Raw genomic sequence first — 14163 nt, 5'->3', positions numbered from 1 at the left:
CTCACTATCAACATTCTTTCCAATAGGAATTGGTACTTAACCGACTAATATAATTACAAACGAAGCTGATGGCAGTGCAAACTATGCTTAAAATCCTCTTCAGTCAGGTAATGTCATGTGTTACAGAAACTATGAAATGTACCTCATCCTCGGTTGTAAAAGTAAACATTTAACATGGCAAAATCTCTGGGCAGTAAACGCACTACTCAGGGAGGCAAACTATATATCACCTGAAAAGGACATTTACAGCAATTCAAATGATACATTTTTAGGGAAAAAAGCCCTGTAAGTCAACCATCGTTGTGGGTTCGCTCTGTCCTTCAGTTTGACCTAATATCCCAATATGTGGAGAGGATTGATGGGGTAGCATTTAGCAACTGTAAATGTCTGAGGCAAGGTCAAACGACTCACAGCATCCTGACAGAATTACTTTAGTCTCATGTAACAAATTAAATCATGCTTAAGCAAACTCAACAGTAGAACATGGCAGATGTGACAAGTTTATTTTGAGGTCACAGGTCCTAATAAGAGACTAGTCCCAACTCCCTTTATAGATCACTGCTGCTGAGGGTCTTGTGTGAGCTCTAAGGATGGTTGGCCGGTCAGTCAGTTTAAGGAGCACAGTCCGGAGCTGGTCCTCCTCGTTAATGGTGATTGTTGCTATGGCACCATCGTTAAACTCAAAAGAAGTCCCGCCATTCACCACCATGCATGCGTCCCAGCACCGTGAGCACACACACACCCTGAAGAGCATAAGCAAAAATACTTTAAAGTGTGATCTTGTATATCAAACCCCACTGCAAGACAAAATGAATGGGTACTGTAGATAAACTGACCTGTTGGCCAAAAACCTCTTTGGCAACTGCTGGAGAATACTCTGTTGACGATGGGCTCTCTGATGCTGAAGAACATTTTGCCTTCCTCCGGACCAAACACCAGAGACTCGTATTCATCAGTCACTGACAAAAGACAGTTGAGATTCATGTATACAAATTTTCCTTGAGCATCCATCCATTCATTCATACAACACATTCAGCTGTACATATTTTGGAACTCACCTTTCTCAATAAAGTCCTGACTCAGTTGAATATCAAGACCCATTTGTGCCTTTCCTGGGGAGAAAAAGATAAGTGTACTATACAGGTTCTCCAAAATCATTGATTGGAATTACAGCTGGAAATTCAGACATTCAGACAGATTTAACAAGAAAATAAATCCACATGATCATTGCTGTTCATGAGGAAAGGTTGGAGTCCACATACCTATCCTTAGGACATCTTCCACAGCCTGTTCAACCAGTTTGTTAATATTGTATGACCTGTAGATGAGGACACAAACTAGAATGATTCTCATTAAGCTCACATTCCATGAAGCTAACATTCAAGCCCTGGAGGACCACTAAAGGCTGTGCTGTCAATCACAGTTTTTATTGATAGATTATTTTAGAACTTTCATGAATGAGACGCAGCATTGACAGGGCTCTACCAGTATCAGCAAAAAATAAATAGAGGCTTGTGTTGGCGCTACGTATAAAAAAAAGGAACACTCACTTGTCTTTTCCTACTAGCACTGACTTTGCTGATAACTACGTAATTGAGGGGGAAAAAGTACTTAGGATGACTGTGATATGTGGTTGTCACACACCTGTAGCTATCTTAAGATGAATGCACTAACTAAGTCGCTCTGGATAAGAGCATCTACTAAATTACTAAAATGTACATGTAAAATGTCTACCATGCTTTAGATCCGGTCCCTGTGCAGATGCTGAGGCCAGAGCTCTTTTGCTTCTCCCACGGTCCGTCGTCCACAGAGATTTCATAGTAGGAAGCCCTATTGAGCAAGAGAGTGAGATGGGGATTCAAGGATTTACACTTCACCCTAAGAATCACGGACAGAAATCCACCAATGAGTGCATAGCGAGATGGGTGTGCGTGATAGTAGTGCACCGTCCATTCAATAAGTGTTCGATTTGTCTCAAGGGCCCAGACAGAGACTGATACAGGTACACATAGGAGGCTGAGGGGCCGTACTGCGCTGGGCCTCCATGAGGGTGATGCGGTGTGCCTGGTTGTGTTGCTCCAGACTGAGCTGCTGTTCATGTAGGTCTACTGGGGTGGGCTTGATCCCGGTGCCCTCCAGGTGTAGACGGATCCTCTGCCGCCACTGCCACCTGCATGAGGTAGGCAGGAGAGGGGGGGTGGAGTGAGAATGGGGGAAGAGTGGATAGGAGAGGGGTGGATGGGGAAGTAAATTAATCAAAGGAGTTAAGTAGTAGAATATGCAGTAGACAGGGAGAGGAACATATGGAGAAAGAATAGGGGGTGGTGAAACATGCCATGATATTAATACACATTACTGTTCCTGGAATCAGAAACTCATGTCTGACAGTTCAGCAACAGTAACACTAGAGGGCAGAGTAGTAAGACCAGGGGTGTGATAGTTATGTCAATTCTGGTGCAAAAGATTTAGTCTGTTGCAAACGCTATGCAACAAAAATCATTAACTTTAAACTGAAAACGCAAACAAGACTTTCTATTGGACATATTCAGGTATGTCCATCCCCGCTCCGTTTGGTCCTTAAACGATAATCACTAGTCCAAAACTTTTTGCAATGGAAACAAGAGTTTATATTAGACAAATTCAGGTAGGTCCCACCCTGTTTCGCTCCTAGTGAATACACCCCAGGCATGTGAAACAAAACTGTAGAGGTGTGGCAAAGAAATGATCAGACTATTCTTTACACATAAACATAGCCTTCCTAACAGCAGTATTCTGGTCAGGGAAGTGAAAGGTAAAATCCCACCTTAACTGACCACTGCGGAGTTTCTGTAGTGCCTCAGGGAAGGCATGTGTGTTACACACAGGAAGGCACAGATGTCCCTCTGACCTTGATGCAAAAAAAAAAAAGAGACACTTGTAACATGAGCACTTTTTTCATCAAACTAGATAGTCATTTCTCCTCTCATTCTATAACAAAATGTTGAAATTCACAACAACGAATTCCCCAACCTGTCTCTTCTAAACTAGCTAAGAACCTTACCAGTCAAGTAAACTTACCACCTGCCCAAACCCATATCACCACTTTATATTCACTAACCCATTTTGTTGTGAGTTCTTACCTTTCAGGGTCTGTGTCAACCCCAAGAACCAGTTGGTATTTATTGAAAACCTTACTGGCAACAAGTAGTATAGTCCCATCCCCTAACAAAAGGAACGGGAGTTTGTCAGAGCTAATGTCAACAAGGTCTCAGGGTGAAATGGGCCTATTCATGGATTAGTTGACCCTTCTCTCAGCACTGACTTTCAACAGTATGAACGCAATTTATTTTGAATTGTTTTGTACCCCTCAACGAGAACGTGACCATGTAAAGGATCAGCTATTATTCTCAAACTCTTAAAACGTGTACACTTGCCCCCTGCCGAGATAATGGAGTCTGCCCATCGCACGGTTTCTTCATCATATTCCCCTCTTCACCACACGCACCTCAATCCCCTCTTTCCTACAGGGTTCACAGAGAGACACAACAGTCATGTGGCCACTTACACATCTTCATGACCTTTTGTAGACAGTACACCACAACAATATCCTTGAATAAAATCCTATTATCTTACTGTAGACTCTCCACAATGTGTTCCACATTGCAGTTGTGGATGATGTCTCTCCAGAAGCCCTTCAATGCAAGCTGTAACAAGCCCAACAACTCAGATGACCACAATTACATAAATCACAGCAAAGTCATTTCAACCAGGCACTCTGGTGGTGAGGATTAGCATAAAAAACTCAACATTGAGAAAGGATTCTGACATCCTCAGTGAATATTTGTCTATGACCAGCATTTACCTATCAGAACACCTGGGTTTCCATGTCTAAACTGAAAGTGAAACTGGTGTGTGCTGATGACTTGTTATGGGGTGTTTTACTGTCAATGACGAACACATTGACAAATTAGGGAGTTTGAGAGCAAGTACCATTTATATCACATCGTTTTCCATTCCCTTACCAGTTGTTTTAGGTCCTCTTCTGAGAGCTCTGAAAAGCGATATCTTTGCTGCTCGAATTCATACCTTGTCACCACAGCAACTTTTGCGTGTTTAAAAACCAATTTCAGCCTGTGATGCAATACTTCGCATCTCCATCTGGATGTGACGTGAGCTCCCATTTAAAATAGTGACAGCTCGATGCCCAAGGCACAGAACGTTTATAAAGGAACGGTGAGTCACTCTTGTAAATTATTAGAAACATTTAAAAAATGAAACAAAAGTTATTCGTTGTTGGTCCCCATTAATGTAGTTGTTGGCCAATGTCGGTCTTAATCCAATCTGATGCCCTAGCTATTTGACCTGGGTCCCTCATGCACTACAATCGTCGAATCCATATACTGCGACACCAACTCTCACCGAGCTAGTTGACTAGCGTAATTCTGAATTGACAAACCATGACCTAACAAGTTTAGCTATCGAGCTAGCTACTGTAGCAGCTTAAACACTGACCACCTTAACTCTAGCCAACTCTGTTTCCCTTTCACGAGCTAGCAATGTAGTTAGGTAGCTAGCTATGACAGTTTATATGAACGACTTTTGTTTCGTCTCACTAACTTTTGCCAGCTTATGTAATGAGAGCAAAGATGGTCACGCGCACTCCCGATCCAGCTAGGTAGAACGGGATAACTAGTTTTCAATTTATCAAAATTATTGTAAGCCCAACAAGTGTCAGTTCTAAACACAGTCCATATTGTCGGCTATCAACGTTCCTTGCCAGCGACCCTCTACATGCGCCTTTCACATTTTCAAAATAATATTCTAATAATCCAAGCATTCGTTTGCTCATACTTATATACTCTAAACGTCTTCAAGACACTAAATACATGCATGTGTTTGAGAATCAGAGGACTAGTAGAACAACAGTACCCAGCTGCACGGACCTACAAGCTATAACACCATCTTTGAAGCACGCACACTTGCGGAATGCGCTCGAAGGCTTATTTCATTACGTACAACAACGTGCTTTTTAGGGGTGGAGCCTGTCGTCACTAGTTACCACAGCCAATAAATCATATTTTTTATTTTACCTTGATTTATTTATTAATTATGACTAAACCCCGCCAATTTCTACCATTTATCTTCTTGAAATATGAGTTTAAACCTAACATCAACCCTCACCTTAACCGCACTGCTAACCTTATGCCTAACCCTAACCTTAAAAATTAAGACTAAAAAAACATTTTTTGTTGTTGTTGCAATTATGACTGTGGCTATGGAATCTGACTTTGTGTCTGTGTTATCTAATGGAAACCGGTGGAGCCAGAGCATTGTTGTCTAAATAGCTTCCTTTCCTAGACTTCTTTCCTTTTGCCACCTGAAAACACTAGAAATCTGAGACCAATATGAATGGAACCTTACCAGTCCTTCAGTGTTCATGAAGGAAAATCAGCAGTAGAGAGGCTATTAATTTGGCAAACATTGTCCAAAGTGGGATACCTTTGTCTTCTCCCCTTCGCCTGCACTGATCTGAAAACACTGGATAGATGAAAGCAGGTCTACTAGACTAGAGGACAAGATAACTTTTTTGATAGTAACATCAGCTCAGCAACAACAACCATGAAAAATTATGATAAACTCAAAAGTTGTATCAGAAAATCAGTTTTTATCAATCACGATGACATAACTGCTAACATAACATGGTGATATTACCAGAAGCAGATTAATATAATATATACATACCAGAATATGAACTAGATGCTAGTCATGTTTGCTTTTATGCAGGATTACCCTTTTAAGTAAATTGCGTTTGACAATACACTAGGTAATAGAACTTAAAATCCATTAAAAATATTGAAATGTTTTCTCACATTTGTAGCAATTACAGAGGTAGGCAGAGGCATGCATTTAGTACTGTGTAGAAAAGGTGAGTGTACCACAACCTTGAGATTGTTGTTTATGTCAGTAATGTACTGTATAAATGAAACAGCTAACAATAAAGCTATTTTGTTTGTTTCACAGTTGAAATAGGTAGATACATATTATATTCTGTTTGTAGTAAAAGACCTACAAAAATAGTTTCAAAATCATTACGTTGATCATAAGCTGTTTTTAAAACACTTACAACATATAAAACATAATGCTTATAAAAGAAATACAGAAGAACAAAACCTTTTGGGAATATTCTAAATATGTTTAAAATAAGTTTAATGTGGGTGCTTCAGCCACAAATAGCACTAGCATGAACAGTTGGATTCATTCTAAATGCATAATAAAATAACAAAAATAAATACTTTTTTAAAAATCAGTCATTACATCTAGATTCCCTCTGTCATAATGTGGCTGTTTTACCCTCCCCTTGCACACTTGCCACAATAACGTGAAGTACAAAAGTAAGTACGGCAATAGAATAATCATATATTTTTGTTGTTGTTGAAAGAAGGCAGTCATGGTAGCTCAATAGATAGTAAGTACTTGCAAGCTGTCTCTTGATGTTTTGTCCCACTGTTCCATTATAGCCAAAGTTCTGTTCAGATGGTCCAGGTCAGGATATGATGTCATGTCACCAAGAATCCAAACTAGGTTTACTGTGTATCCAATCACAAACCACTGCAAAGGTGAAAGACAGACATGTTATGGAACGTGTGTAAGTGAAAATATTGTAATATTTATATACAGTAGCTTTATGTTTTCCAGCACAGTGTTTTGTCTAGTAAATGCACAATGGCAAAATGGCCATGTAAAGGGTTGTTCAGGATGCATTCTCATGTCATGTAGGTCTCTACTGAGTTTCTACAGGGACAACACATATGTTTTGCTCCAGAGGACATAAGTTGTCCTCCACTGGAATGTGATTTATACATGGTTAGCTGATATGGGGCTAATTTTAGCTTCTTTAGGTGTCTTGTTGACATACAAGTTCAAGGAGGCTGAAGGAGAGGTTGTTGCAAGAAATAACAAGCAGACTATTGTTTAGATAAACAGCAGTACCTAGTTCTCATCTCTAGTGCAGTGGTTCCCAACCTTTTTTTAACTGTGCCACAACTTGATGGGATAAAATATCCTCCGGCACACCTAAAATTTCCCAATTCATTTATTTAGTGGTAATGACCTCCATCTCATTTGATCCATACAGCAAATCATCTATTTCCTGTGACAATGTTTTTATATACAGTTGAAGTCGGAAGTTTACATGCACTTTTGCCAAATACATTTAAACTCAGTTTTTCACAATTCCTGACATTTAATCCTAGTAAAAATTCCCTGTTCTATGTCAGTTAGGACCACCACTTTATTTTAAGAATGTGAACGGTCAGAATAATAGTAGAGATAATGATTTATTTCAGCTTTTATTTCTTTCATCACCTTTCTAGTGGGTCAGAAGTTTACATACACTCAATTAGTATTTGGTAGCATTGCCTTTACATTGTTTAACTTGGGTCAAACGTTTCGGGTAGCTAGTCCCTCCTGCTGCAAAGCACCCCCACAACATGATGCCGCCACCCCCGTGCTTCACGGTTAGGATGGTGTTCTTCGGCTTGCAAGCCTCCCCCTTTTTCCTCCAAACATAACGATGGTCATTATGGCCAAACAGTTCTATTTTTGTTTCATCAGACCAGAGGACATTTCTCCAAAAAGTACAAACTTTGTCCCCATGTGCAGTTGCAAACTGTAGTCTGGCTTTTTTTATGGCAGTTTTGGAGCAGTGGCTTCTTCCTTGCTGAGCGGCCTTTCAGGTTGTCGACATAAGACTCGTTTTTACTGTGGTTATAGATACTTTTGTACCTGTTTCCTCCAGCATCTTCACAAGGTCCTTTGCTGTTCTGGGATTGATTTGCACTTTTCGCACCAAAGTACATTAATCTCTAGGAGACAGAACGCGTCTCCTTCCTGAGTGGTATGACGGCTGCGTAGTCGGCTGCGTAGTCCCATGGTGTTTATACTTGTGTACTATTGTTTGTACAGATGAACGTGGCACCTTCAGGTGTTTGGAAATTGCTCCAAAGGATGAACCAGACTTGTGGAGGTCTACAATTTTGTGGAGGTCTTGGCTGATTTCTTTTGATTTTCCCATGATGTCAAGCAAAGAGGCACCGAGTTTGAAGATAGGCCTTGAAATACATCCACAGGTACACCTCCAATTGACTAAAATTATGTCAATTAGCCTATCAGAAGCTTCTAAAGCCATGACATAATTTTCTGGAATTTTCCAAGCTGTGTAAAGACACTAAGTTGACTGTGCATGTAAACTTCTGACCCACTGGAATTGTAATGCAGTGAATTATAAGTGAAATAATCTGTCTGTAAACAATTGTTGGAAAAATTACTTGTGTCATGCACAAAGTAAATGTCCTAACTGACTTGCCAAAACTATAGTTTGTTAACAAGAAATGTGTGGAGTGGTTGAAAAACAAGTTTTAATGACTCCAACCTAAGTGTATGTAAACTTCTGACTTCAACTGTATGTACATGAAGGCAGGGTAAAGTGACTAGGCATTAGGATAGATAATAATATAAGAATAAAATAAAGCAAAATCATTAGTGTGCGTGTGTGTTGTGTCAGTATACGTGTGTGTGTATGTATGTATGTAGTGTATGTGAATGTGTGTGGGTTTTGTGTGAGAGTGTCAGTGTAGTGTGTGTGAGAGCCCAGCCTATCAAAGCACTTCATAATTACAGATGTGAGTGCTACAGGGCGATAGTCATTTAGGCAGGTTACTTTGGAGAACAGAGACAATGGGGGTCAGCTTGAAACATATTGGGATTACAGACTGGGACAAGTAGAGATTAAAAATGTCAGTGAAGACACTTTCCAGCGCATTATTTTAGAAAGCGCCCTGGTATTCCATCTGGCCCAGCGAGTGTTTTAAAAAAATATATATATATATTTAACCAGGTTAGTTGACTGAGAACACATTCTCATTTACAGCAACAACCTTGGGAATAGTTACAGGGGAGAGGACGGGGATGAATGAGCCAATTGTAAGCTGGGGATGATTAGGTGACCATGACGGTATGAGGGACAGATAGGGAATTTATCCAGGACACTGGGGTTAACACCCCTACTCTTACGATAAGTGCCATGGGATCTTTAGTGACCACAGAGAGTCAGGACACCCGTTTAACGTCCCATCCAAAAGATGGCACCCTACACAGGGCAACGTCCCCAATCCTTGCCCTGGGGTATTTAGACCAGAGGAAAGGATGCCTCCTACTGGCCCTCCAACACCACTTCCAGCAGCATCTGTTCTCCCATCCAGGGACCAACCCTGCTTAGCTTCAGAAGCAAGCCAGCAGTGGGATGCAGGGTGGTATGCTGCTTGTTTAAAAGTTTTACTCACATCGGCCATTGAGAGCAAGGTCACACAGTCATCCGGAACAACAGGGGCTTTCAAGCAAGTGTTCTTTTCCTCGAAGCAAGCATAAAAGGTATTTAGCTCATTTGAGAGTTCTGCATCACTGGGCATTTCACAGCTGGGTTTCCCTTTGTAATCCGTTATCATTTGCAAGCCCTGCCACATAGGACGAGCATTGAAGTTGGTGTAATAGGATTCCACTTTCCTGCTATATTGTCCTTTTGCATGTTTGATGTCTCATTGGAGGTCGTAGCCGGCTTTCTTGTATGCGTCCATGTCCGTGTCCCGTTTCTTGTAAGCGGTAGCACTAGCCTTTAGCCCAGTGCGGATATTGCCTGTAATCCGTGGTTATTGATTTGCATATGTTCGTATAGTCACTGTGGGGGGGGGGGGGGGGGGGGGGCGTCGTCTATGCACTTATTGATGAAGCCTGTGACTGATGTGGTAAACTCCTCAAAGCTGTCAGATGAATCCTGGAACATATCCCAGTATGTACTAGCAAAACTGTCTTGTAGCCTCGCGTATGCTTCATCGGACCACTTCCATATTGAGCGTGTCACTAGTACTTCCTGTTTGAGCGTTTGTTTTTAAACAGGAAGCAGGAGAATAGACTCGTGGTCAGATTTGCCGAAGGGGGGACAAGGGAGGGCCATGTATGCGTTTCTGTGGTTAGAAAAACGTGGTCTAGAGGTTTAGCGCCCCTAGTGGTGCTGGAGACGTGTTGGTAAAAGTGAGGTAGAATGGTTTTAAGTCTCCCCATGTTAAAATCTCCGCCCACCAGAAACGCTTCTTCTTGGTGAGTGGTTTATTGTTTGTTTATGGCCCTATACAGTTTGTTGAGTGCCAAAGTGGTGTTGGCTTGTGGAGGGATGTAGACAGCCATGATAATTACAGATGAGACCTCCCTTGGTAGATAAAAGGGTCTGCAGCTCACCATGAGGTATTATACTTTAGGTGAGCAAAAATATTTTTGTTTCATCAGACCAGAGGACATTTCTCCAAAAAGTACAAACTTTGTTCCCATGTGCAGTTGCAAACCGTAGTCTGGCTTTTTTATGGCGGTTTTGGAGCAGTGGCTTCTTCCTTGCCGAGTGGCCTTTCAGGTTATGTCGATATAGGACTCGTTTTACTGTGGTATAGATACTTTTGTACCTGTTTCCTCCAACATCTTCACAAGGTCCTTTGCTGTTGTTCTGGGATTGATTTGCACTTTTCGCACCAAAGTATGTTCATCTATAGGAGACAGAACGCGTCTCCTTCCTGAGCGGTATGACTGCTGCGTAGTCCCATGGTGTTTATACTTGTGTACTATTGTTTGTAAAGATGAACGTGGTACCTTCAGGCATTGGGAAATTGCTCCGAAGGATGAACCAGACTTGTGGAGGTCTACAATTTTTTGGCTGAGTTCCCATGATGTCAAGCAAAGAGGCACTGAGTTTGAAGATAGGCCTTGAAATACATCCACAGGTACACCTCCAATGGTCTCAAATGATGAAGCATCTAAAGCCATGACATCATTTTCTGGAATTTTCCAAGCTGTGTAAAGGCACAGTCAACTTAGTGTATGTAAACTTCTGACCCATTGGAATTGTGATACAGTGAATTATAAGTGAAATAATCTGTCTATAAACAATTATTGGAAACATTACTTGTGTCATGCACAAAGTAGATGTCCTAACCGACTTGCCAAAACTATAGTTTGTTAACAAGAAATTTGTGGAGTGGTTGAAAAACAAGTTTTAATGACTCCAACCTAAGTGTATGTAAACTTCCGACTTCAACTGTAGATTAAATAGCATTTATTTGAACTATTTTCATAGTTCCTTACACCTGATGATTAATTTGTGTGTAGCCCTTTAATTAAAACTATTTTGATGCACGCATGCAGCACAAAACATCTCCTTTGCATAGAGTTGATCAGGCTATTGATTGTGGCCTGTGGAATGTTGTCTCACTCCTCTTTAATGGCTGTGCGAAGTTGCTGGATATTGGCGGGTACTGGAACATGCTGTCATACATGTAGATCCAGAGCATCCCAAACTTGCTCAATGGGTGACATTTGGCAGAATTTGGCAGTACGTCCAACCGTCCTCACAACGGCAGACCACGTGTAACCACGCCAGCCCAGGACAATTGACTGATTTCCTTATATGACTTTTTAATGTCCTGTTGGTAGAATAATCATAGGTCATCAATTTTATTTTCTAATGATTGCATGTTAGCAAGTAGAATTGATGGCAGTCGGAATTTACTCGCTCGCCTATGGATTCTCAGAAGGCAGTCTGATCTGCGTCCTCTTTTCCTCCGTCTTTTCATCACGCAAATGACGGGGATGTGGGCCTGTTCCCAGGAGAGCAGTATATCTTTCTTGTCGGACTTATTAAAGGAAAAAGCTTCTTCCAGTTCGCGGTGAGTAATCCCAGTTCTGATGTCCAGAAGTTATTTTCGGTCATAAGAGACGGTAGCAGTGACATTATGTACAAAATAAGTTAAAAAATAAGTTAAAAATAATGCAATTTAAAAAAAAAAAAATAGCACAATTGGTTACGGCATGTAAAACGTCAGCCATCCACGAACTGGAAGAAGCTTTTTCCTTTAACTAGTCCGGGATGCTGGCCATCTAGGCAGAGTTCCTCTGTCCAGTGTCTGTGTTCTTTTGCCCATCTTAATCTTTACTTTTTATTGGCCAGTCTGAGATATGGCTTTTTCTTTGCAACTCTGTCTAGAAGGCCAGCATCCCGGAGTCGCCTCTTCACTGTTGACATTGAGACTGGTGTTTTGCGGGTACTATTTAATGAAGCTGCCAGTTGAGGACTTGTGAGGCATCTGTTTCTCAAACTATACACTCTAATGTACTTGTCCTCTTGCTCAGTTGTGCACCGGGGCCTCCCACTCCTCTTTCTATTCTGGTTAGAGCCAGTTTGCGCTGTTCTGTGAAGGGAGTAGTAGACAGCGTTGTACGAAATCTTCAATTTCTTGGCAATTTCTCACATGGAATAGCCTTCATTTCTCAGAACAAGAATAGACTGACGAGTTTCAGAAGAAAGTTCTTTGTTTCTGACCATTTTGAGCCTGCAATCGAACCCCCAAATGCTGATGCTGCAAATACGCAACTAGTCTAAAGGCCAGTTTTATTGCTTCTTTAATCAGAACAACAGTTTTCAGCTGTGCTAACATAATTGCAAAAGGGTTTTCTAACGATCAATTGGCCTTTTAAAATGATAAACTTGGATTAGCTAACACAACGTGCCATTGGAACACAGGAGTGATGGTTGCTGATAATGGGCCTCTGTACACATGTGTAGATATTCCATTAAAAATCTGCCGTTTCCAGCTACAATAGTCATTTACAACATTAACAATGTCTACACTGTATTTCTGATCATTTTGATGTTATTCGAATGGACCAAAAAATAGTTTTCTTTCAAAAACAAGGACATTTCTAAGTAACCCCAAACCTTTGAACGGTAGTGTATGCATAGTCACTTCACCCCTACCTACATGTACAAATTACCTCTAACCTGTACCCCCACACACTGACTCGATACCGATACCCACTGTATATAGCCTTGTTATTGTTATGTTATTGTGTTACTTTTTATTATTTTTTACTTTATTTAGTAAATATTTTCTTAACCTTTCTGGCGCAGACGTTCCGCTAGCGACCCACCTCGACAACATCCGGTAAAATTGCAGAGCGCCAAATTCAAAATACAGAAATAGTCATAATAAACATTCATAAAAATACAAGTGTTATACATCGGCTTAAAGATTAGCTTCTTGTTAATCCAGCCGCTTTGTCAGATTTCAAAAAGGCTTTACGGCGAAAGCATACCATGCGATTACCTGAGGACAGCGCCCCGCTTACAAAAGCATACAAACAGTTTACAACCAAGTAAAGGAATTACAAAAGTCAGAAATAGTGATAAAATTAATCACTTATCTTTGAAGATCTTCATATGGTTGCAGTCACAAGAGTCCCAGCTACATAATAAATGTTTGTTTTGTTCGCTAAAGTCCCTTTTTATATCCCAAAAACTCAGTTTTGTTGCCGCGTTTTCTTCAGTAACCCACTGGCTCCAAGGCGGTCAAAACATGCAGAGGAATACATCCTAATAGTACCGATAAAGTTCGTCAAAACATGTCAAACAATGTTTATAATTAATCCTCAGGTTGTCAATTGTCTAAATAATCGATAATATTTCAACCGGACAATAGCGTATTCACTAGAAAGGAAAAACAACGAAGGGCGCGCAAACCAGCTCTGCATTCTTCCTCAGTCCACTGACAAAAAGGTCTCATTCTTCTTCATTTTTTAGAAAACAAGCCTGAAACAATGTCTAAAGACATCTAGTGGAAGCCATAGTAACTGCAATCTGGGTCCTAACCATTTAGATACTCTATAGGCATTCAATTGAAAATACCCACATCAAAACAATCCCACTTCCTGGATGGATTTCCCTCAGGTTTTCGCCTGCTATATCAGTTATGTTATACTCACAGACATTATTTTAACAGTTTTGGAAACTTTAGAGTGTTTTCTATCCAGATCTACCAATATATCCATATCCAAGATTCTCGGCCTGAGTAACAGGCAGTTTACTTGGGGCACGCTTCTCATCTAGACGTCGGAATACTGCCCCCAAGCCATCTTCTTGAACTGCACTGTTGGTTAAGGGCTTGTAAGTAAGCATTTCACGGTAAGGTTTACAGTTGTTGTATTCGGCGCATGTGACAAATAAAGTTACTGTAACTCAGTAAAATTCTCTGAAATTGTTGCATGTTGCTTTATATTTTGGTTCTGTGTATTATCTGAGCAGCACTGGTG

The 14163-nt window shown here is 40.8% G+C and overlaps 1 protein-coding gene and 1 pseudogene across 3 annotated transcripts in view; both read right to left on the bottom strand.

Annotated features, from left to right (window-relative positions):
• Positions 1-503: 503 nt before the first annotated feature.
• Positions 504-4981, bottom strand: LOC115149235 (NAD kinase 2, mitochondrial-like; annotated as a pseudogene).
• Positions 4982-5624: 643 nt separating this feature from the next.
• The window catches only part of LOC115149230 (ran-binding protein 3), a 34804-nt gene continuing 26265 nt past the window's right edge, over positions 5625-14163 (bottom strand). For all 3 annotated transcript variants that reach the window (XM_029691899.1, XM_029691900.1, XM_029691898.1), the window contains one exon: positions 5625-6588. In XM_029691899.1, coding sequence (XP_029547759.1) covers positions 6542-6588 — 47 coding nt within the window. In that variant the 3' untranslated portion in view covers positions 5625-6541. The remainder of the gene's footprint in view (positions 6589-14163) is intronic.

The sequence above is a fragment of the Salmo trutta genome, chromosome 15 (genome assembly GCF_901001165.1).
Source record: "Salmo trutta chromosome 15, fSalTru1.1, whole genome shotgun sequence".
Lineage (NCBI taxonomy): Eukaryota > Metazoa > Chordata > Actinopteri > Salmoniformes > Salmonidae > Salmo > Salmo trutta.
Note: the sequence above shows the minus strand (reverse complement) of the source record. Positions and strands in the feature narration are given on the sequence as shown.